The 25,526-nt window shown below is 37.6% G+C and overlaps 1 protein-coding gene across 2 annotated transcripts in view; it reads left to right on the plus strand.

Moving 5' to 3' along the window:
• Positions 1–25,526, plus strand: part of LOC150100391 (calcitonin gene-related peptide type 1 receptor-like) — a 135,630-nt gene that overhangs the window by 59,681 nt on the left and 50,423 nt on the right. For both annotated transcript variants that reach the window (XM_090402758.1, XM_090402757.1), the window contains exons 2-4: positions 10,426–10,899; positions 19,557–19,729; positions 24,232–24,425. In XM_090402758.1, coding sequence (XP_090258884.1) covers positions 10,822–10,899; positions 19,557–19,729; positions 24,232–24,425 — 445 coding nt within the window. In that variant the 5' untranslated portion in view covers positions 10,426–10,821. The remainder of the gene's footprint in view (positions 1–10,425; positions 10,900–19,556; positions 19,730–24,231; positions 24,426–25,526) is intronic.

Here is a 25,526-nt window from a genome sequence, read left to right on the forward strand (position 1 = left end):
TATACAACTTTTATCTCAATCTTTCTTCCTGTTGTTCGTAATGTCCATTGACATTCACACCAGAGTGTCTTTAGAGTCCAAGGTTACTGCCGTAGAACGAGGCTATTACGACCATAATGAGAGCTCCAGAGAAGCGGATGGCTCTACACGTGCGAGGAATCAGTCCTATGGGAGACGTTACGTTCGAGAGGAAAGGCACATACGAGAAGTGATGGATAGCTTGCGTCGACATGAATATGTGCGGGGGCTTGTAAGCAATCCACAAAGGAGAGAGCCTCGGATCTCTTGATAGATGAAGTCAACGACAGCCCATCTTTCTTATTAAATACATCGTGGAAGCAAGTACAAGAGGTCATCAGTGTCCGAATGAGGTTACACGCACATCTAGAACAGCCGGTGAGTTTTAAATAGAGCCTGATGACACTTTGAAAAGTGTCGGTGGTGGCGCTTTCCAAGAAATTGAGAAAATAAATTATGAGCACTTTGCAGTTTTTCGTATTCTATTAACTGGGAATGCTTAAGTCATGTTTCAAGTTCTGTTCACCTCAGTAGGCTTAATTAAAGCAACAGTATTACTAAGACCTCATTATGAATGGTACGATATTTACAATCTGCGGTTTTATTCTCTTTATGCTTATGATTTCGAGGTATTTCTTCACATATCTCCGTACCCTAACGTTAAAAGTCTGCAGTATTTCTAATTATGTTGAATATCATTAAAGTAACTGTAATATAATCATTTTGTTCATTTTTTCACTGATCTATTTTGACTGGAAGTTAGCAGTTTTTATACTTGGTCCAAATAGGGTATTCTGCATTGACGAGCTGTGGCACCATTAGAGCCCAAGTGCATAAGTTTCGATATTGAAGGCTTCTTGGGATTGGGTAGTAGTCGAAATCAAATTATGCATCTCTGTTCTTCTGTTACATGCTTTTAAGAATGACAGGTGTATGAAGCTTATATTTTAGGATTCAATCTTTTCATTAAAACCCATGTGCACGCGTTATTTAAGACACGGACTTATAACACACTCCTTGTAACTTTTTCGAGTAAATCGTAAGGCCCAAAAAACTGAAATTAAATTCTAGAAAAAAGTAATTAACAATTATTAACGAGGTCTTTGTATTTTTAGTGGGAGGCACTTCTTTATTTCTCCCTTCGCTATTCTGAGCACTCTGGTCTTCAATCCCAATCGATGGAGATGTGATGTCAGACTAGCATCACGTGACACGTAGCGCGGTAAACAAGTATATACTGACTTCATTTATTTTTTACTGAACTCGAGTGCCAATATATTTTTTGTCTTTTAAAACGAGAGCTGACATTCCCCCACTAATGTCGTACAACAAAACATAATCAGTAAAGGGCTTGAAAACAGTAAGCAGCCATTAAACTAATCCAAGTTAATTTCCGGAAACTTAATTGGCACTTTCGCTGCAAAGGGAGGGATCATTGTTTTCTTAGGACTTCAATAGCTTTCAGGAAGAAGGGTTGTTATGTTTAAGTACATTTTTATTTCTACACGCAACAATAAAGCCATTTCTTATTCAATATCTTGGAACGTATTTGTGATACCCAAATCTGTATTGGTATTACGTCGGATGCTAAAACTTCAGCGCGCGTACCGTGCTAAACTATCATTTCGAAACAGTTTGAACTTTGAATTTTAATGAACTACAGTTTCGTCGAGACCAGAATGTTTTTCAGTCTATTTCGACCCGATTACGTGTCTTACAAGGAGCGACATAAGTTGGATTCGAATACAGAAGGAGAGAACCTTACCGCTGAGTTACAGACTACTCGCCTATTTTGTTTCTGATAGTGGAAATTTACACTACCTATTCTACTCTGCTACGTGCGCGTTAGATACGAGAGAGATAGAGAGAGAGAGAGAGAGAGAGAGACTGAAGACTCCTCTGCTTGCCAACACTGCCAGTAGTTTTTTTCCTCGGACCATCATGGCAGCAATAATGAACAAAGTTCTCTTTCCCCTCACGAAAAATATTGTTCCACATTGTCCGCAGTTTTTACTCCTCGTCAGATTACGATCTCATGGTGGCATGGTGTCGTCATCGCCCCTTTTCTCCTACCGAAAGAATGCGTCAGAGATTAATGGACTCGCAAGCTGCTGTTGGTTCTATTTGGTCTTTTCCGTGTGAAAATGTGAATTCCGTTGATGTTCCAATTGGAGAAATCACGTGGGGGAAAAAATCTTATTGTTCTCAGAATGCTAGTCGCATTTAAATATTTGTATTCTTTCTCTGACGTGGTGAACACAATTTATATGAATTCGTAGGCTTAGCTCATTTAATTTTATGTGAATTCCGCCCACATGTCTTAAACTGACTGTGCGTTTTTACCTTAGTTGGATAAGGATTAAAGAGTAAAGAATTCCTCGTCCTCGGAACAAACGCGGAAGTGTTTCAAGCTTCCAATAAGCACAGTGGTGGGTTCAAGGTAATTTCTAATAAATTTCTCTAATAACCGTCTACCTTTAATATCCTGAATGAAATTTCGTGACTCAAATCCAAATTTCATGGTAGGTAGGCAAACATACGCTTTAGGTTTTATCTCCCAAACTGCGTTTATTCTGTTTTGCGGGAAACGCTCGCATATATACATATATACACATGTACGCAAGCGCGCAGTCTAGGTTATGCAAACAGTAGGTAACACACGAGTTCTTCACTGTTGAATACTTTTAGGCATCTAAATATTTATATTTACAGATATTTTGAACTAATCGTTTAGGATGAGGACTTCGAATGGTTTCAGAAAGTGTGCGCATGTACACTTTAGGCGCACATATACATATTTTCCTTCTAGGCGCTCATTTTCTTTATCTTAATGCTCTTTCTCCGTTTCTCCCTAATGCACCCATCCAAGCTTAACGTAGTTAATGTTTTGACATGCGTTTATTCAAAACTGCAGACCTTAATGGGGTGTCGTAAAGTACAACACCTCGCCCGGTGCTATACGCAACTCCTAAGGCAACCATTGTTTATTTTATTTATTTTTTTTTTTTTTTGTAGCAAATAATGACTCGGAATCTAATCTGCATTGTGATCTCTGAAACGGCACGTGTAGGAATAAAGGCAGGTCGTCACGCTTCCGTAATCTTTAAAGTGACGGGTCATAAACGAAGAAATATGAAAACGTTGCAGGTGATATTTTCTTACCAAAACGGAATATTTTTAGGGGAGAGGGAGAAAGAGAAATAAGTTATTGGATTATAGCGTTTCAGATTTTCTGAAGTCGTTTCACAAGATTTCCTCCTCCTCCCTCCATTATACGAGGGTGGTCTAAAAAGTTCTCGGCCAAACAATGAAAAAACGAATTTATAATTTCAAAATTATTAATACATTTATTCCAGGCCATCATCCCGTCCCTGTAGTGGTTCTCAGTAAGATCTGCAAAATGCTCTTCTACAGCTGCAATCCCCTCTTGATTCGAAGAAAAACGCTGACCAGCGAGGAAGAGTTTTAGTTTTGGGAAGAGATAGAAGTCACGAGGAGCCAAATCTGGGGAATAGGGTGGATGTTCCAACAATTCACAGTGCAGATCCCTTAATTTTCCATTGCCAAACCACTTTTGTGGGCAGGTGCAGTCCTGATGAAATATGGTTTTTTTTCTTCTGCGAACCGGGTTTTTTCTCACGATTTAGTCTGGTTAAAAGATCGGAATAATATTTCCCGGTTATTGTTTTACCCTTTTCAAGATAATTAATAAACAAAATGCTTTTAGCATCCTAAAACACCGATGCCTTGACCTTTCCTGCTGATGGAACCAACTTTGTCTTCTTTGGCCCTGAACAACCGGCTTCTGTCCACTGTTTTGACTGCTTCTTGGATACTGGTGTGTAATGATGAATCCAAGTCTCATCCATAGTAATATATCGACGCACAAAATCAGTTTTAAATTAATTAATTCGTGTTAAAACGCTCCAGCACTGTTCAGATATTTTCATGCCAGTGCATTTTGGATCTGCTGTGAGCAAGCGTGGCACCCATCTTGCGCAAAGCTTTTTCACTTGCAATTCTTCATGCAAAATATCTTACACGTTCTTTTGAAATGCTTATAGTCTCAACAATTTCGCGCACTTTGACTCACCGGTAATCCAATACCATATCGTGCACTTGATCAGTGATTTCTGGTGTTGTTGTTACACTTTTTGAACGTTCTTCATGTGGATCATCTTCGAGGCTGGTACAGTCACGTTTAAACTGGCAGTCCATTTCTTAATTGTCGAAAACGAAGGAGAAGAGTACCCATAAACTTTTATGAACTTTGAATGAATTTGTTTTGGCGTTAAACCTTCTTTTACAAAGAATTTAATAACCGCACGATACTCAATTTTATCCATTTCAAGGGATACAGACAACACTTTTGCTTCAGACAGATGTATAAAAAAAAACTACTTGATAGAATGACGTTCAATTTCACAAGGATGCTTATGACAGATGTATCAACTTAGAAAAAGAAAATCTTGCCGATAGTGTTGCAATCTATGGTCGAGGCCGAGAACGTTTTAGACCACCCTCGTATAAGGTCTTTCTACAACTTATACACGCTGACCTTCAGCGAGCGCGCACTAACTCCTGCTGTAACTAACAAAAACATGTCCACTCTGTCAAGCTATCAAATATCATTTAAATGTCCAACTAATGCCTTTTTATTCCTTAAATGGAATAGGCAGAACTTTTGTACCCCCCCTCCCTAACTAGCGTGTGGAAATTAACAGCAGCCGGTGTCCATCCTTGATCATTGTTATCTTTCATGTCAATTTCAAACTGCGTGACACTTTGCAGGGCTATTTGATTGACATCTATGATGAAAGTAAGATGCATATAAAGTTGAATCTAAGTAAGGTAGATCAACTTTTGCAAATGGATGGAGCTCCAAGAAAACTCTCGCTTATATTATTAAAATTCAAGTTGATTTTTTGTTTTCGAAGCCTCATGTACTCGAAGGCATATAAACCTATATTTAACTAGAACTGTCAAATACTAACAAATGCATTGTTGAACAGCAGCGCCCCCTCACAGTCTTGCAAATAGTGTTTCGCTTGCTATCTCCTTGCAAGTCTTCGTAATAACAAAGTTACAGAACTGTTTCGAAAAGCAATCTTATTAGTTTGCGGTCTTGAGCAAGTCGATCGAAATAAACCCGATTTGTGACTTCTCTTGAGGCATTTCTTACTTATCGAAAACCTCAACAAAACGTGCCAACGTCTAGTATTGGTTTTAATGTCGTGTAACACCAATTGGGTTTCTGCCTAGAAACGAAACACAATATTATTTCGCCAATATTAACCGTGCATGAATTGGTTATTTTGAGGTATCTAAATTCATCATTTATCATAGAATTCTCCTTTTCCGTCTGAGTTGATTACGCGAGTTAATTGTTTCCTGTCATTCCTCAAATAAATGCCAGCAGGTAATGAATTTTCCAATTAATTCCCTTTTATGACGAACGAAAGCATCGAAGTGATCCCATTAAACAAACACCGTCCAACTCCTTTATTGGATTTCCTAATGAACTCCCACCTGGGAAAGTTTCCATGTATTCCGTATTTTTAACATAACACCGCCAACCTTTGTCCTAATTACTTTCAATTGTAAATATTTCAATATTACTACAATTACTTAAGTTGGTCTCTTCCAGTTCGGTGTGTTTGACGTATTCGTTACGAATATTATAATTGTTTGTCGGTGAGTTTTATTGCATTATTATTAAGTTAAATAATTTATGAAGCAAACTCGTTAAAATGGGATTAAATATTTAGAATGATTGCGCATGAGATAAGTTTTACATTATAAGTGTACATCATCTGGTTGTTGCTAATCTTTTATAACGTATCTCCGATTCACTAGCTGCATCTTCTGTACTTTGTAGCGAAAGAAGATGCAAGTGTATCACTAGGTATATGCCCTTCATTCTCGAAAACTATGGAGAAGTATTTCAAAGTACTTCTCTATAGATAACAAATTTAAGCTATTTCACATCGATGAGGTTTTACTCTCGAAATCTTATAATTTTTTTTAAAAAAATGTGTTTTTTTAAACCTCGAGGAAAAGTTTCTCGGATTTTCTTGAAGACCTAAGGTAACAACATGTTTTTTTTCTGTAAATAAATCCCGAGGTCCATTGCATTGATTATTTAGTTTTTGCATCTAGTAACGAGGTCTGTTATTCCTTTGTAAGGAAAAAAAAAACCTTTTCAGCATTGTTAATTCTCGCTTTTCAGAGCTTCGTCTATTTTTTTTTTCCCTTTAAGCTTCTTGATTAATTTTCTGAGCATTGAAGCTTTAAGAGTAACTAAATACAATTTTTTTCGGTACACAGAGATCCTGAAAAAAAAAGAAGAAAAAAAAACACCATTTTCTGTTTGTTTCAATTCAATGGCCATTGTGACCCACGTATTGATGCTAATGAAAACAGCAGACTAGTCGTTTTTTTTAATTATCTTCGTAGTGTAACTATTAATAATATATCTAGTGGTGAGCCTATGTTCCAATATGTGAATTACAGCAAGAAAAAAAAAAAGATATAAAAATTATTTTAACGCAACAATCGCAGCACGTTACCTAATGAAAGATCATAATCTGCATCACATTTATTTCGTGTTAACAGCACTCCTTGTGTCGAAATCACAAAGCAAGTTGTTAAAAGTAATGAAGGTTGCGATAAGCTGTTCATATTTCATTTAAAATCAAGAACTCAATTATCGTAAACTTTTTTGTTTCTTATTAAATGGGAAATGACTTAAGAACCACCAGTAGGGGGTGTTTTAAATGACTTGGGATGCGGATATGTCGAAATTTGCTTTTACTTCATTCTGAGGCCGGTAAAGACCTGATAATATGTATACATGTCTTAAAGTACCATGACTTATCTTTATCTGAAAAGTGAGGAGGGTAGTTGACTTCGAAAAGACGTGATTTTAATTCAATATTATTCTATGTAATAGAGGAGCAACCATTTTCTTAGAGTTTTCACTTAATGAAGGGATTTTATCAGCCACCTGGCCTGGCTATTTCAATATAAGAAATGATTCACATCCAAGCAATAACAGAGCCTTTGCTATCTAGTTCCCGGAGATGTTACTAATTTTTTAATAAAGACCAAGCAGGCGTTGCCAGTAAATGAATAACATTCTCGCGGACGACTTGCTACGTAAAGCAACAAGGCCATTGTCACAGGGCTTTGTCTGTTCCACACTGCTTCTGTTACTTTGAGTAGGAAAATACATGGTAGTTTCGTTGATGGCTCATTGATGGTTAGAATGATTTAAAGCATGATCGATAAGTGGCGCTGTTCTTATGGTCCTTATAAGGACTGGCTTAAAGGGGCGAAGCAAGAATGCTTTTCATCTTCCCGTTATCTGTAGAGGACAGTGTAGGGATAAGGTGTTGTTGAGCTATAAAGCTCTGATCATGGAAGGAGGGTAACAGCAATAGCCAAGTCTCAGTTAGAACTTCATTGGCCTACAGCATTGCCATTCATTACCCTCCATATTAATCACCGTCGATTCGTCGCTCCAAATGGCGCTGTTATTCTGATATAAGGAACTTATAGAAAAGGTAAATATTAGCATAAATGGTGTTTTTCCACTTTCATTAAAGTAATTCTTTTTCGAAAAAATGCTTTTAAAAAAATCAATGTTTTTTTTCTAATCTTTTACGTGTCTATAGTATAATATAGGTTATGTTAATTTTTATTGTGAAAAATTTCTTTAAGATAGCTAAATACTGAATCTTTGTTTCACAGCTCTATCGGTTGTGCTTGAAATAGTTGGATTTTATTAATAAATCGATAGCTTGGCCATATGTAGATTAATAAAACCTAGAAATGTCATGACTAAAGCCAGTGATAATCAATGCCTATTCAACTATGCAAAGAAAAATAAAAAACCTTTTCGATATTTTTAAAAATTCAATCTATTACATTATTTCTAAGGCTTTTTTTTGTTGTTGTTGTTGTTGTTTTATTGCAATAATGTCTGATTCGGGCTCCTTCGTTTTTATCTTCCTGTCCGTTTGTATAAGCGACGTATTTTATTGATCTTTACTTCAACAAAAACTTTTTTTTCCCCTTCTTCAAAACTCCAATTTCAAATTTGCTGTCATTTTGTCACATTACAAGGAGATTGATTACTTTGACGTAATTAAAAAAAAACAAAAATTGCATCCAAGTCTGAAGTTTGCAGTAATTGAGTTTCATTTTTGATGGAACCTGGAACAAATTGTTCTCTGCCTAGCGGGTTAATTTAAATAATTGCACCGAAATTCCTGTTTGTAATGTACAATAGTTACACATTTGTCTTCTGAAGGAAACAAAGAAAATGCCACTTTAATAAAACTATACTATGCAAATGAAAATCAAATACAAATACATGTGGAGAAGCCATACAAAGCGTGGTGGACTTTTCTCTCATGCCGTTAATGCAACGATAGCATTCCGCGTCTACCCATAACAAACGTTGAATTAAAGAATCGCATTTTTAACTTTTGATGTATTATTCCGCGTATGTTTATCTATTGTATGCTTCCACAGATTACAAAATCACATATTTTTTGCTGCGTTTTAGGATTCCTTATGTTAGTCTATTTCTAACGTGACCTTTTTAATCACGTTAGTAAATCCAATGTATGGAACTTTTGAGTTGGAACTGTATTGATTATAAAGGTCAAGTTTTAAATAATTTTGCTTGGAATGCAACAAAAAAAGCAAAGCGATGTGAAGAAAAGCGATCTTTTTTCTCTTTTGCTTAAAGAGAAAGTCACAAGTAGCATTGTAATCCTCTTTGTTGGTTTGTTTGCACAATATCTGTTTGGTTTCTTTATAAAGCAGAGCGGATGTAAGCAGCTGTCTCGGATCACGAGCAAGTTTGTCTTGTTAATCCTCTGGCCGTATCTGGTTGTTCGCCGTGCACTAAAGTGGATTTGCTAAAACTCCAGAGACTGTAAATGTGTCAGGATATTAATGAGCAGCCCTAATCAGAGGCGACTTACTAGTTTCAAGAATTAGGCCTAACTTCGATAATTATAGAAAAATCGAGTTTCTTAAAACATTCAAGTAAGTGAATTATAAAAGAATTTACAGCAATTCAGATTTTGCATTTGATTATAGGAAATGTATACGCTGTATGAATCCAAAATTTTTATCATCCCTCCTCAACCCTTTATTAATTAACTCAAACTATCAGTTTTTTCAGTTGAGAGGAAAGATAGTTGAAAAGAAATCTCTCTTACTGTATTATAACAACTGTTATTTGTTTCTCTAAATATCATACTAAAAGAGTGTTTTGATTTTTTTTTCTCGAAATTCTGCACGAATATTTAAATCCAGTTTTATATTCAGGATCAGTGGCGGCTCGTGGCTTGAAATCGTGGGGTTGCTGCAACTTTCGAAATATACAACACTGTAAACAGTGTATACGTGTTAGGATAAAATATCAAAATTATGGTAAAAATTTAAAAAAATAAATAAATATGAAAGAATATTGTTTATTATCGATAAAATTATACAGTTTAGTATAATTCAAAATTTCTTAAAAATAAAATCGATTATCATAACCTCAATAATGTTCTAAAATAAAAACTAGAACAAATGTTATGTCTTTAATTGTAATTGCCCAAATATTTAAAGAGACAGAGTAAACACGATAAGCACTACGAACACTCTACTACTGGCGCAAACTGCATATAAACAACAGTGGAACTGCGCGACGGACAGTGCCGCATTACGCTAATAGCTCGAATCTCACTATGACGTGCATATGCACGTCATATATGGATTATATGCACGCCATGGATGGATTTTTATTATTTTTTATATAAAATAAGAGAATTATATAGGATTGTTGATGATAAAATTAAATATTACAAGCAAATATAAATAAATTAATAAATATATTTATATATTGAGAAAAATTGGGGATGCTGCAGTTCCGTAGTGCCTATGCACGAGCCTCCCCTGTTCAGGATTCAAACTTTTTTCTAATCCATATTAACAACGTTTATCAGTCCCAATTATCACAGTCTATCATTAAAAGTTCTACTGAGGCCCAATGGCAATCACTTAAAGATAATTTTAGTATCTGAGAATATTTAGGGGCATCCAAAATCTGAAACCAATAAGCAACTCTAATGTTATCCAATCGTACTGATTGTAAACAAGAGTTAACGTTCTTCTGTTTACCGAAGTAAATAAACACAGCCATATGATAATATAGAAACATTTGGTGTGAACTTTTGTTCCCAATTATTTTTGTGTCCCTCTGGATGACCGCATACAACAGAGAAAGGGTTTGCTTTCATTGTAATTAAAACAAATGTGCTTAATTTTCATCCTAAAATGTTTAACGAAAAAACAAATTAAAAAAAACATCAAAATAATCGGTTTTGTGTTCTCCCCTTACAGGCCTTCACCATCAGTCGCGAAAATAAATCTAAGAAGAAAGAAGACATCAGGGGGTGGCGGAGGCGACCAGTAAACCAGTGATTCTCTCCGATAGAAGACTAGCATGCACGAGTAATCGGAGGGGGAAAAAAGTGAGCTACGGCATGCTGTCGAACAAGCTGGAACATCCGCAACACCATCCGTCTATCACGCTATCTTGCTCGGAGCATCGAGAGGAGGAGAAGAAGCAAAGACATCTGTTTCGAGAAGTCGCCCTAATCATCCATTACCGTGGCTACCGCCAATGTCGTGTTTAGTGCGCGTGCCGTCAGCGTGGACAGGTGACGAACTGCTCGACGGCCATTATGTGGCACCATAACTATCGGAACAGCTGAACAGAGCACTCACTCCTCCAACATGTTGTTGTTTCGGGGTCCGGATGCAGTGGTTGCAGTTTGTGTTCGAGTCGTGTGGTGTTTGCTGTCCGCTGTTCAGGTGAGGATTGTTTGGAGAGAACACGGAGGGTTCCCCTTCCGTGATTAACATGATTGAAATCAGTTTCATAATACCAATTTATCGATTAAATTACTTTATTTGTGATACGTGTGTGTGTGTGTGTGTGTGTGTGTGTGTGTGTGTGTGTGTGTGTGTGTGTGTGTGTGTGTGTGTGAGGGAGAGAGTTTACCAGAATATAAATTCTAATACCTCTGTGAATGGAAATTTTTTTAAACTCATGAATTCGATTTTTTTTAAATTCTTTAGTGTGTTTTTCCATTAGTTTTTCAACAGTTATTTCTTCCCTTTTTGCTCAACAAGTTTGCAGAAAAGATTTGTATTATTCATTGTGATACATTCCAAAATATCTCTCTCCTTTTTAAAACTTCTCAATAGATGGACTATACTTGACTTCGTACCTTCAAATTTATATTTCATATCGATTTTTAGGTGCAACGCAGCAGGTTATACGTGAGGTGCGCTTCTCTATTAGGATAGGTATTATCCAAGCTATTTTCCCAACAAACAAGTTAAAATACTAGTGAAAGAATAAATTCTCAGACAAACATTTTCGCATGCAGTGGGAGAACAAACATTATTTGACCTTGAAAGTTTTTTAATCGATCAACAGAAATTTATATACTATTGGCGTACCCGATATCTTGACTTAAACCTCCATAGGCTATGTTTATTAAGTCAAGCAGTTTGACCTAGTTAATCATTGACTTCCAAAGATGCTCCTCGAAGCTCTTTATCTGGGTGATGAAGCAGCAATGACTATCTTATATGTTGGCTTTCTGCTAGTGTGCGGTTGCTCAAATTGTGAAACAATTCTAACAACGTAAAGTGACCACATAGGTGTGTGTGGTGTGTGTCTGTTAATCATTTTTGCTGTCACTGCGGTGTAGATATAGTTGGAATCATCTCTTTGCTCCCAGAAGATCAGCTTTATCATTTTATACTGCAGAAATGTAATCTGTTTAGTTTAGCAGAATGCATTCATTCTTATAGCATATCTGAATACATTTTCGCATAATATCGTTTACGAGTATAATAATGTTTTGTAGGAGCTTGTGCGTATGATTTGTTTGCTATTATCGGAAGTTTGCTCCTGATAATAAACATTAATATAATAACTTATTTTGGGATTGTTTAAGGTCACTCGCTGTTACTAAGATTGGGACGATGTATGCTCCTATTAATCCCGTATTTCTGTACATTTATATTTTCAGAGAAGAAAAACTGTAACCGCCGTATGAGAATGGATCAGTGACTCTAGTCTTTATTTAACATCCGAAAATCGTTAAATAAAATGTCACATACTGACATTTTCAGATTGCACGTTCATGGTCTTAAAGGAGGAAGCATTTTCATGTAGGCTTTAAGTGTACTGATCAAGTGGAATCAAATCTCATTCCATTTGAATCGCAAAGGTACAACTTGTACCTCGAGCTGGTTAATCAGCATACAAATTCGTTGTATACCTCACTGTAGAATCATTAAATGGAAGATAGCCAGTCACTTCTCTCCATCAAGCACTCTTAATATTCCAAATAGGGGTTGTTAAAGAGTGGTATTTAATAGAAGACATGGTGCATCCTGAGGCAAAAGTTCCGCAAACAAGAGTCGAAACTAATCACTGAAAGCGCCGAACTGAAACACATATGAGAGACAACAATTTTCTACAGCGGTTATAGTTCCTTTTAGCGTCCTCTCAAGTCTCTACTTTGCATTTAGATTACGGAAAAGTCACGTGAATAAGGTAAGTCTTCGGAAGAATTATGGATATATTCGCAAGTCTGAGAGCATTGCGAAATGCTCTCAGACTTGCGTCTGGCTGCTAACAAGTGGAAACTCATCCTATCATTCTCTCAGCTGCTTCCATGGAAAAGGAGGGAGAGATAGGAGTTAGAACAATGCATAGACAAGCCTTACGACATTCTAGAAGCCTCGATTTCCGTGAGCCATTGGGCGATTGGAATAACCAGAAATGTCCGGTAGAGTCAGAGCATAAAGAGAGCTTTGTATAGAAATGTCGGTAAATATATCTACTTTAATGTGATTTAATCTTTCGCAATTAAACTTTGATATTTGACTGGAGTACTTCCTTCTCAGAAACCTTAAGGACAAACTAAAATTTGCAACCTATCTGTGTTTCTAAAAGTATTGAATCCTTTCCAAGAAGTGCATTCTTCAGAGCATTTAAACTTGCGATTTATTATGATGTATTTGCTAAAGAAGCTTTGCATGAGATAAAATTCACTACTTGTAAATAGTTGATATTCCCCGCATTATTTATTGGTATCATTAAAATAGCGATCAGCATAAAAATGTTTGCTCCATCTAAATAGTTGTAATTCAACTCTTGCAGAGTAACAATTTGTCATCTATCTTCACAAACATAGCTTTCACTGACAAAAGGTTCTGTTTTTATTTTATTTTTGTTTTTCTTTGTTCTTTATTGGTTTTTTTATTCTCTTTATTCTTGATGTTAGTTTTAAATAACAATATTTTTATCTTTTTTTGACAGAGAAGCAATTGCTCTTGATATATAATAGCATAGTCAGTCTACTTGGAATTACAATTTATCCTAATTGTAATTCCTAGTACGCCGTCAGATAGCGCTATAATCGATTTAAAGAACTAGAAAGAGGTGCAGATCAATAATTTGCAATTTAATCTGCATTAAATTATATATCAAATATAAATAAAAAAAAACATTATTTAATAAAAGTAATGAATGTGAGGTTTCAAATATATTTTTATTAACAGGCTTTTAGGATACTGAAAATTGAGTGCCTGTTTGTAATACGATTGCGCAGGGATAGATTTTGGATTGTAAAAAGTATAATAATATAAGAACATTTACTAATGATTTTCTTCAGCAAATTAGATATTTTATATAGAATAAAAATAAAACTATAAATTTCTTTCATTAGCTTTAAATTTTAGGTTTTAATAAAATATTTCAATTTAAATTATAAGTTTATTACTACACCATTTTAATAATAAAATGCATTGATATTATTAAATGAGATTTGTCAGGTATTGCATAAATGATCCCTGTGGTGGCCGGGATAAGAATAGCGCTAACGTAATCTGTGTGTCGTAAGAGGCGACTAAAATATAGACGCTGAGTTGAGAGAGTTTTGCTCTCTCAGGTTTCTTCTGGAATTTCGCTCCAAGTGAGGGGGGGCTTAGATTTCGGGAGGTTTGCCTGGGAGTGCATATGCATATTGAGTCTCTGGGTTCTCCGGCGTGGCCCGTGAGGGGCCTGGTCGGTGGACGCTTTTCTCTGGAATATGAGTGGTTCTGCTCGGTAGTGGAGGGGCTCGTCACTGATTGGAGCCAACGCTGAGTTGGACGGTCCTTCGGCCACTATGGAGTGGTCTAGGGATCGTCCTAATTTTTAGAGACGGCTTTACTTACATATAAGTCCCAATGTAGCTCATGCATACTTGGCGACTAAAATGGGTACCCAGGTAGGGTAATGGATGGCATTGCTGTATAGCCAATGAAGTTCCAACTGAGGCTTGGATATTGCTGTTACCCTCTTGCCACGATCAGAGCTTTCTATTATATATATATATATATATATATATATATATATATATATATATATATATATATATATATATATATATATATATATATATATATATATATATATATATATATATACAGATAACGGGGAATATGAAAAGCATTCTTGCTTCGCCCTTTTAAGCCAGTCATAAGGACTATAAAGTATTGCATAAAGATTTTTGAATTAGTTGAGCGATTGATTGAATCTCGATGCAGATTGACGTGTTTTATTACTGTGCTTGAAAACCGCGCTCTTTTAGGCTGTACTACACAATTTACGGAAGTTTTCCGTGAATCTTGCATTGTACTGGCTCTAACACTGCCCAAATTCCTACTATCTTCCCCTATACACGAAATGTGTATGAGGTCAATGGTCGCGTAGGCCCCACCCGCAATTGATGATCAGTGGTGGATGCATGGTTTTAGGGAGGTAGGAAATCCGACCTGAGTCAAGCAGTTTCATGGTCTCTTCCCACAACACTACAACACAACACCGCTTCTCGATCTTTGCTAGTTGACTGTTCCAGTCAACAGGATTGTGCTGGCAGGTCCTTAGGCCTGCGGGATTATAATTGTAGACTCACCGTCCTACTTTATTACCAAGTCTTTCACATCCCTCAAATAACTCCAGGAGACGGAGTTATTGTAGAGATTGGCATGGAGGGCATCAAGGAACAGATCCGGACTCTAAACAAGGAAGAGTTGCTAGAAGTGCTAAAGTTCATCATGACAAAGTTTGAGACTGACTGGCCGGGTTATTTAAACCTGTACTCCCAAACAAATGATCCAGAAGGAGAGGATGAGGAATCTCAAGGAGAATTCATTACTGTTCACCCACCTAAAGCTCCCCTCGTTAACAACTCACAAGGGAAGCATTCAAACAAACGGTGAAGAACAACAGAAGATCTTATAGAGGTGGACTCACCCACACAGGACGTTCCGAAAAACTCGGAGAAGGTCCTCCCCCCCCCCAGTCATATTACAGGATAAGGAGAAATGGACTTCTGTCATATCAGCCCTCAGCGAGCACAACATCACATACTCCTGGGCAAAAAACTCAGATGAGGGAGTTAAAATCCAGTCAGCTACTGTCACTCACTACAGGCAGATGACAAGGCTAATGGACAACAAACATCTTCTCTTTACCAAGCGAAAAGACCCTAAAGGTGGTGATACGCGATGTCACAAAAGGAATCACCCCCGAAGAAATCTCTGCTGATCTAAGCAACCAGAGCCTGACCCAACTCAAAGTGAGCAGGATGCTCAGGTCTGACAAAAGGCCAATGCCTTTAGTACTTGTAGAGATTGATAACATTCAGAAGAAGATATATGAACTGACTACTATTTGTGCCCACAGAATTACTACGGAGCCTTTAAGAAAGAGAGCATCAACAGGACAGTGCCACAGATGTCAGCGGTTTGGGCACGCTCAAAAACTATGCCGGGCCAACTTCAGGTGCTTAAAATGCAGCGAAGGCCACCAGACCCCTCACATGTACCAAGCCAAGATCCACGCTGGCTAAGTAGCAAACTGCCGGGTTTCAGGGCAGCTCGTTCAATAATTTTCGTCCAATGAAAATCTCGTTCATTCCCACATTTCGTCCATTAATTTTCTCGTCCAGTAGGACATTTCGTTCAATCCTATTTCCTCCATTACTTTTCTCGTTCAGTAGGGCATTTCGTCCAATCTTATTCATCCACTGCTATTTGTCCAATTGAAAATAATTGGACGAAATGCCCTGAAAGCAGCTGGGTTTGAGGTTATTCGTCCAATCTTATTACTTTTCTCATCCAGTAGGTTAGTCAGTTGACACATTGGTTGGTTAGGTTGATTAGATTAGTTAGTTGACACATTGGTTGGTCAGGTTATTCAGTTCGCATAGTAGTGGGTTAGTCAGTTGACAATAATAGTCAGTTGACATCGATGGGACAAATTGAGATTAGACGAAATGTCCGATTGGACAAGTCTAGTCATCGTCATCATCATCATCATCATCAAATTCCTGCCATGTACCCTCAAATTGAGTTCAGATTGGACGAAATATCCTACTGGACGAGTGTTCCGTTGTACAAACTTATAAAAGGACAAACAAATCTTGGACGAGCTGCCCTCAAACCAACTGCGGAGGTCCCCATCCCACCAACTATAAAAGGTGCGTAGCACACCCAATGAATCGCGGGTCAGCAAAAGCCGCCCACCCATCGCTCAGCAGTGACACTCCGGGAAACCGTGCAGATCGCCATCCAGTCCAAACAACCTCCACTTTGACAGGAAGGAAAATAACCTGAAACCAGGACCAAAACATACGCCGAGGCTGCACGATCCAAGGATACTTCCTCCAATCTAACATTAGTACTAACTGCCTCATTAGCTACCATGCTTCAGGAGTTCAGCTAAATCAATCCTACGCCATCCTCCACGAAGAAATTCCTGCAAGGTACCCATTCAATTCTGACCGCCCTCAATCATAAATAAAAGGAAATATAAGCCAAACTCCCTTATCATAACTGCGTGGAACGCAAATGGACTGAGCAACAAAATCCTGGAACTGCAAGAGTTTACTCACAGATACAGTCCTAGTATAATCTTAGTAAATGAAACACATCTTAGGCCAGCTAATAACCCTGAATTACGGAGCTACATATTGTTCAAAACAGATATCTAAGCCACAACGTCCTGACCAATCCGCAAACCAAGAACCTAGAGATAACAGGTATTGAAGTTCATACAAGCAATGCTGGAAGTATCAACATCCATGCTGTATACAATCCACCCAGCATTCCATTACTGGTACTGACTTGGACTCCATTCTCGGCTCCACAGACTCCATCATCATGGCTGGAGACTTTAATGCCAAGCATACAGCTTGGTTCAGCTCCACAATCAATGACAAAGGTCGTATTCTAAACCATTACTTAACGCGAAACTATTGTCATAGCCGGACCCACAGAGCCCACCCATCACAGCCCATCTGGAAGCTCAGATGTACTCGACATCGCCATTCTCAGAAACATCGGACACTAGTATCGGCTGGAAACGTTAAACGAGTTATCTTCTGATCACAACCCCATTCTGCTTAAGCTCGGTACACAAGAGCAGGTCTCTCCTCCGCACTCCTTTATACCTTGGGACAAGCTCTCCAGAACTCTCTCAGATCACATCGGCCCAGTGCCTATTATCCACAACAAAGAGGAAATAGACATAGCTGTAAACAACCTTACCAGCCAAATCAAAAAAGCAATAGCATCAGTTACCCAAACCACAGTCTTTCACCCTAGCGGTCGGATCCCTGAGGAAATAAATCATGGACGTAATCAGATTAAAAAACAAATCCAGAAAGAGGTACCGTAATACAAGTGCCCCACAACTCTGATTAATTTAAATAGACAAGTCCATTTCTGCGATCTTTTGTCAATTAGCCGAAGCGCTAATTGACAGCTTGTTTACCTTGGTACTCAATGTAACCCCTCTTATGAAAATCTGAACATCAATCTTATCTACAAGATTCACTGCCGAGTCAAGCAAGTCTTAAGACAACAAAAGGATAACTCAGAACCTATCACACCCACTTCTCCAGCAGAAGTTACAAATATCATAAACCAGCTGAACAACACCAAGGCTCTAGGTCCAGATGGAATCACAAACAGAATAATTAAATTATTCCCCAGAAAAGCTATTGCGCATCTAGTCAACATGATCAATGTCATCCTCAGATTCAAACATTTTCCCATAACTTGGAAGATGGCGTATATCACACCAATCAAAAAGATTAGAAAGAACCATCAACTCCCCGAAAGCTACATACCTATCAGTCTTCTATCCAGGCTTGGAAAGGTTGCGGAAAAAGTCCTTACAAGGCTTCAATCAGCAACTGATATATTAGGTATTATTCCAAATGAGCAGTTCGGATTAAAAAAAACCATAGCACCGTACAACAAATACACAGACTGGTCGAATATATCACGAAAGATTTCAACTCCACACAGCTGCCTTCTTTACAGATGCTGAGATGGCTTTTGATAAGGTGTGGCATCAGGATCTTCTCTACAAACTCATCAAATTAATATACTAATTAATCTAATAAAAATATTTTGCACGAAAAATATTGTGCATGAAAATATTATTTTTATTTTTATTTTATTTTTTTTATTTTTTGGTAGATTTTTGCTTTTTGGAAGTAAGTAGAAATAAGACAAGTTCATTTCTGCGATCTTTTGTTATATTTCGAGATTTTAAGATATTTGCTTATTTCAGGTATAACTTACTTGAGCGAAGTACTTAAGGCTTGATACTTAAGTGAGAATGGATCGAAAAAGGCTAAAACGCAATATCTCCAACAGCGTGTACTATGCCACAAATAGTTTAGTCCGTTTTCCAAGAAAAGCATAAAAAATGGCTTCTTAATCTCATAATTCAAATAGAAAACTGTATTCTGTTTGACTGATGGATATAATTACTGTATTGGATTCTTATCCTCCGATAGGCAATTCCCAAGTGAGGAAAACCTGAATCTCCGAGATCGATGACCGGTCAGGTTTTTTTGTTCGATATTATGCCATTCAAGTATAAATCGCTTATCCAACGAGCTTAATGTGCACCAGAAGATGTCACGAGAATCAACCGATGGGCAAGTGCTACATTAGTTATCCCTTGTAAAAACTTCGTGATCATTTCCGATTACACAACTTAATTCCTTAAATGTAAAGCACCGACTTTATCAGCGTCCTCTTTAATGTAATTCGATAAATCTTGAGAATAAGTTGCATCTTTGACCCTCCTTCTCAGCAAACTAAACACGGCTGATTTGTTTTGAACAGACACATTCTGGCGCTATTCATGAGTTTAATTAAAAGCAGCGAGCTGTGTGATGTGCAGTTGATGGATGCAAATGCAAACATTTCCTCAAAACAATGTCTAATAAACAGACCGTAATGAATCATAAGGAATGTTGGACTACTGCCATCTCTCTCTCTCTCGATTTATGTTGGTGTCCAAGCAATGTACTTTTCTAATTCAAATACGTGTTTGTTAACATTACAATTTTAATAAATTATTCCGACGTGTTTTATAGCTCCGAGCAGAGGATCTTTTCTCTTCTAACACATCCACCGTAACCAGTCCAGTTCGTTGTAGAACTGAAAGCAAAATTGCTCTCGACTTAGAGGATTACCGTAACGACACATGCGCCAGGTGCTACTTCTATCTCCCGCAATGGGCGTTCAAAGATATTCACCTCAAATTCAGGTAAAAAAACATCGTTTCCACCTTTGTCATTGATAATTAATAAATAATTTACTTTAATTAACTATTGAATAAGAAATATTTTTATATTAGTCAAATTAATTGTAAGTCATTTTATTATCTAGACATTTACTAGCTAGTAAACTGGCAATTTTATTTAACACCATTTTTTTTCTAAATCTAAATCAATTATTAAGATATTGTTTCATTGCTGTTAATTGTAGAGTGGATCAATCGACCGTGAGATTCGGTGATTGATTCATTCAATCCAATGCCTTTGGAGGGTAATGGATGGCAATGCTGTAGCCAATGAAGTTCTAACTGAGGCTCGGCTATTGCTGTTACCCTCCTGCCATGATCAGAGCTTTAATAGCTCAATAACACCTTATCCCTACACTGTCCTCTACAGATAACGGGGAATATGAAAAGCATTCTTGCTTCGCCCCTTTAAGCTAGTCCTTATAAGGATAAGGTGTTAATTGGAAATGATGATAAGCTAGTGTGAATTTGTTTGGCGCGTATTGGGATTAGTGTGGCACGACGAATCTAGTGTGATGGAGGAATGATTACGATATAAGGATGACGGGCTTTTGATGAGAACGAACATATTATATTAGACTGAGCCTTATTACATTACATACAAGGTTTCTCAGTAATAATCTCACATTGCACTGGCGCTGACACAGTTTGATTCCCACTGTCTCCCCCTCTGCACGAAACGTGCAAGAGGTCAAATGGCCGGCAGGCCCCACTCGCAATGAGGACCAGTGGTGGATTTAGGGTTTTATAGGGAGGTAGGTTTCCAAACTGTGGCCAAGGGAGATACTGATACTCCTTTCCCCAATTAGTAGGTCGCAACAAGACTAAATTTGCTAGTAGACCAACTCAGTCTACTGGAATTTTGCTGGCAGGCTTCAAACCCTGCGGGATTATATACTGCTAGTAGTCCATCCAGGTCTACAGGATACTTTGCTGGCAGGCCCCTAGCCTTGCGGGATTATTCATACTGTTGTCACAATTTCTGCTGGCAGCAAATCGCCACTTTGATATGGAAAACATCAAAGAGCAGATCCAGATCCTTAATAAGGAGCAGTCCCTAGAGGTACTGAAACTCATAATAGGCAAGCTCGAATCTGACTGGCCGGGTTTTATAAAACGGTACATTCACTCTAATGATCAGGATGAAGAGGAGGAAGAGAATGAGAGTTCGCAAGATGAACTCATTGCTGCTCTGTCACCAAAATCCCCCTGTCAAAACAACTCTCAGGGAGAGCATTTTAACAAAAGAAGAAGAACTACAGAGGACCAGTGGATGAAGACTCACCAACACCACATGTCTCGAGGAACACCGAAAAGGTTCGACCTGTTATACTAAGGGACAAGGACAAATGGACCACTGTCACATCAGCCATTAGGGAACACAAAATCTCATATTCCTGGGCTAAAAATCAAGATGAAGGAGTCAAAATCCAGCCAGCCTCAGTCACTGACTACAGACAATTAACAAAACTGATAGATAACAAAAGTCTTCCTTATCACACTTTTGCTTTACCCAGTGAAAAGAATCTGAAAGTAGTACTTCGCGGGGTAACCGAAGGTGTCACCTGTGAAGAAATCACTGCTGACCTCATGAGTCGGGACCTAACACCAGTAAAAGTGAGCAGGATGCTCAGGTCAGATAAACGGCCAATGCCACTGGTACTCATAGAAATTGACAAGGCATAGAAAGAGATATATGAACTGACTGCGATCTGTGGCCTCAGAATTTCTATTGAGCCACTAAGGAAAAAGTCGTCAGCCGGGCAGTGCCATAGGTGCCAAAGGTTTGGACATGCCCAAACACTTTGCAAGATAAATTACAGGTGTTTAAAATGCGGCGAGGGCCACCAGACCGTCATATGTACTAAGCCAAGATCCACACCAGCTAAATGCGCCAACTGTGAAGGACCTCACCCCGCCAATTACAAGGGATGCATTACACACCCAAATAACCGGGGGTCAGCAAAAACTACCCTTTCAACACATTTCAGAGATGCTCAAGACAGCCGTGCAGATCGCATACAGAATACAGTCAAATATCTCTGCGTAATTCTCGACAAAAAAAACTGCAATTCACCAGCCATAGCTCAACCCCATGATCAACAGAAAAAGTAAGCTGGATACTAAGAACAAACTATTCATATACAAGATGGTCATACCCCCGGTCATCACTTACGCATCTCGGAGTCATACCGGAACACAAATATTCAAAAGCTACAACGAATACAGAACAAATGTCTGAGAATGAGTTTAGATGCCCCATGGTTTATCAGAAACTCCCAGATTCACAGAGAAGTCAACATTCCCTACATCACATCCCCTCCTTCCCGACCTAGCTGAAAAGTTCTTCATCAAGACAATTAATCATCCGAACCCACTGATCAAGCAAGCTTCAGACTACAATGAAGCAGATTTCTGCAAATACAAAAGACCCAAGTCAATTCTATGCTCGGCTGAACACGGCTAATCTCATTGTCCTCTCAGGACGAGCTTAAAGCTCAATAATTTCTCCACTGAAAGAACTTCCCTCTCAGACAAAGGGGAATATGAAAAGCATTTATGCTTTACCCATCAAGTCAGTACCGTTATGCATTATGCGTTATGCTATTAATTGGAGATTGCGGAGAATGAGATGATCGACCGTGAGATGCGGTGATTAATACCCTTGGAGGGTAATGGATGGCAATGCTGTAGTCAATGAAGTTCTAACTGAGACTCGGCTATTGCTGTTGCCCTCCTGCCATGATCAGAGCTTTAATAGCTCAATAACACCTTATCTTTACACTGTCCTCTACAAATAACGGGGAAGATGAAAAGCATTCTTGCTTCGCTCCTTTAAGCCAGTTTATAAGGACTATAAGCTATTATATTATATTGTTTCATTGGTATAATATAATTTATCAACATTTCTGCTATTAATAATCACCTATATGCCACTACCATCATATTCAAGATAACCCTGCGGAATATCCTAACCTTTAGTTTCGAAATTAATCAAACATTTGCTAATTATTAATAGTCGATTACATACATTAATAATTTGTTAGTACTACAAGGCAATCCTTTAAATACGCATTTACTTCTCCAAGCATACAGTGAATCATTTTATAACGTCAACGTTCCTCTCATTTAATATTTATATAGTAATCCAAACCTTGTACAAACATTAATCGGATAATCTTGTAGCTCTCATGGGTATTATAAAAGGTGATGCTACCGATGTAGGAGATTTCATTTATAAAGATTAATTCAGGCGCTGCAGGCAACTTTATGAATTCTGTGCTATTTTGGATGTTTTTAAATATAGCAACGAAGGCGTCTTTCCATAAAATACGTACAATATATGTTAACTAAAGATATTTAAGATTCATATGGTTGATAATGTCTCCGCGCTTCAAACTACTAGAAATAAAAAATGTTCCTTATTAAATAAACTCAACTAACCAACAGTCCTCCACGCGGATCACTTTTGCGTTAGAGATCTATAGCTTCTGGATGAGGATAGCACTAAAATATCTCTTGTTACCAATAATGATGTATTGTACCACCTGATATACGCAAGCAGATCCAAATGAACCACTTTTTATATAAAGTAGTTCATTTGACTGGTCCTACTAAATATCTTTGTGTGTGTGTGTGTGTGTGTGTGTGTGTGTGTGTGTGTGTGTGTGTGTGTGTGTGTGTGTGTGTGTGTGTGTGAGTTGCGTAGGGGTTAGATTTACTGGTGTTTGTGTCTTCTCCTTTTAATAATCTATATGTTTGATAAACATTTTAGTTCATCTAACAGCCCTTCAATCTCCAAAAAGTTAGATATGGCTAAAACGGACTCGCTTACTTTCTATAAAGGTATTAGCGGATTTTATTTTATCTAAAATTATTGTCCTTCCTTGGTGAGTAAACAATACAAGAAACAAATCATTTCATCTGCCTTGTGCAAGCCACTCCCTCCAAAAAAATACTTCACTAATGTACGTAATATTAATGCGTCTACTAATACTGATAATTTTATTGATTTAAATCGATAGCATTTGTTCTTTAACGCAGCAATTAAACCAAGAGCCTTGGTTCAGCCATGTGGAGAATCATTTGTAATGCTGTAAAATGCCACAAGACATTTTGGTAAGAGAAATAGTTTAGTTTGCTCGAAGGCGTTTGTAGTGCGCAGTCGCAAATTCAACAATGGAGACCGTTTCAAGACAACAAAGCGGATCTGTCGATCAATAACATTGTTGTCTATTCAGTCTCTGAAAGGAAATGAAACGTTAGTCAAGAAATAGCATTTATCCTGTTGGAATTGACAGTGGACGGACATAACACGTGGATACCGAGTGACCTTACTTGTCTCCACACTAATCTACCAAGAGCTGACAAGGCGGTTGAACTAAATTAGAGTAAACAGTAGTTTATTTTATTTTATTTGTATGTGTTTAAATAAGGATGCAACCATGTTTTCCATATCTTTGCAGGTACAACCCATGGAAAAAAGGAATCTTGAAAGATCCCGTCACCAACATCACTTATTACGCCTACCCAGACGATCAGGATCACGCCATTTTCAACTCCTTCCAGTCGGAGATTTTTTATAGGAAATGGATTTCGTGTTGTCGAGCTGCGTTGGCCTGTTGCGAAAAAATGTCCTCCGATCCACCATCTGATATGGGTACGTGAATCCCTATCGAACACACTCCAATCGCTTAATCTGTAAGTACTGAAATGCTCTAATGCATCGTATCGAAGATGCTATTAAATTATCGGAACAATGATAAATTGTTAAGTACCGCCATCTATCGGAAAAAAACAGAAATTGAAATATTGAAGCCCATTTTTCCGACAAAATGGAACATCACACGCATCCTAAACAGTTGCTATCACCCTCTCCGTAATTCCATTGAAAATGAACATCTAGTGGCCTTTTTGTCTCCTTACGTAAGCAGCGAAGTTAACTTTTTTTTTTTTTTTTTGTATAAATCTCGCTTGTTGGGTCACATTTTTTTTATGCGGATTTCGATTTAAATCTCCTTCCTTTCAGAGCAACAATCACCAAATTTGAGAACAGAAAAAAAAAAAAAAGTCCAGAAAAAAAAAATCATCATTCAAGACTGATCTTGTCAAATCCTTTAAAATATTTGGGATTCGGTTTTAATATCCTTTCTAGAATTCACAATGTTGTTATTATTATCTACACCAAGTTCATGAAGCCAATCACGAAGTCCCACAACATTTCCAGGTCTGAAACTTGCACAAGCGTAAACAGGAAACTCGAATTCCAGACAGACATAGGTGAATATTACGATGACGTCACAGGCGTCTTAAATTTCACCTAATGCCCAGGGTCTTTTTCTCTATGTGTGTTATTGCCCTGCGTCAGCTTTTCAGGCAAACTTACAGCCTTCCCTTTGCTATATTTGAACGATAAATATTTTAAAATGTTCCTCCAACAGTCTGTTTATGGGGCGCATGTTTCTTATGAACATCCCCTTGTCTTTTTTTTAAATTCCAACAAACTGCAAGGTTCAAAAAATAAGCCAAAGAAATTTAGATATGGAAGCTGTAACGGTTGAACAAAGCTATTTGAATAGGCATATACGTAAACAATATAATATTTAAAAAAAATTCTTTGGGAATAATCGACAGTAGAATTGACAATTATTGCGAAGGCAACAATGGCTAATTTCGTATGCAATCAGTTTTCGCCTCCAGAAATAAAATTAAAAGAAACCGTACCTCGTTTTTAAGAAGCACACATTTGATATTCCAATAA

Source organism: Typopeltis vanoorti, chromosome 13, assembly GCF_054136105.1.
Source record: "Typopeltis vanoorti isolate ZY-2024b chromosome 13, IOZ_Tvanoo_1.0, whole genome shotgun sequence".
Lineage (NCBI taxonomy): Eukaryota > Metazoa > Arthropoda > Arachnida > Uropygi > Thelyphonidae > Typopeltis > Typopeltis vanoorti.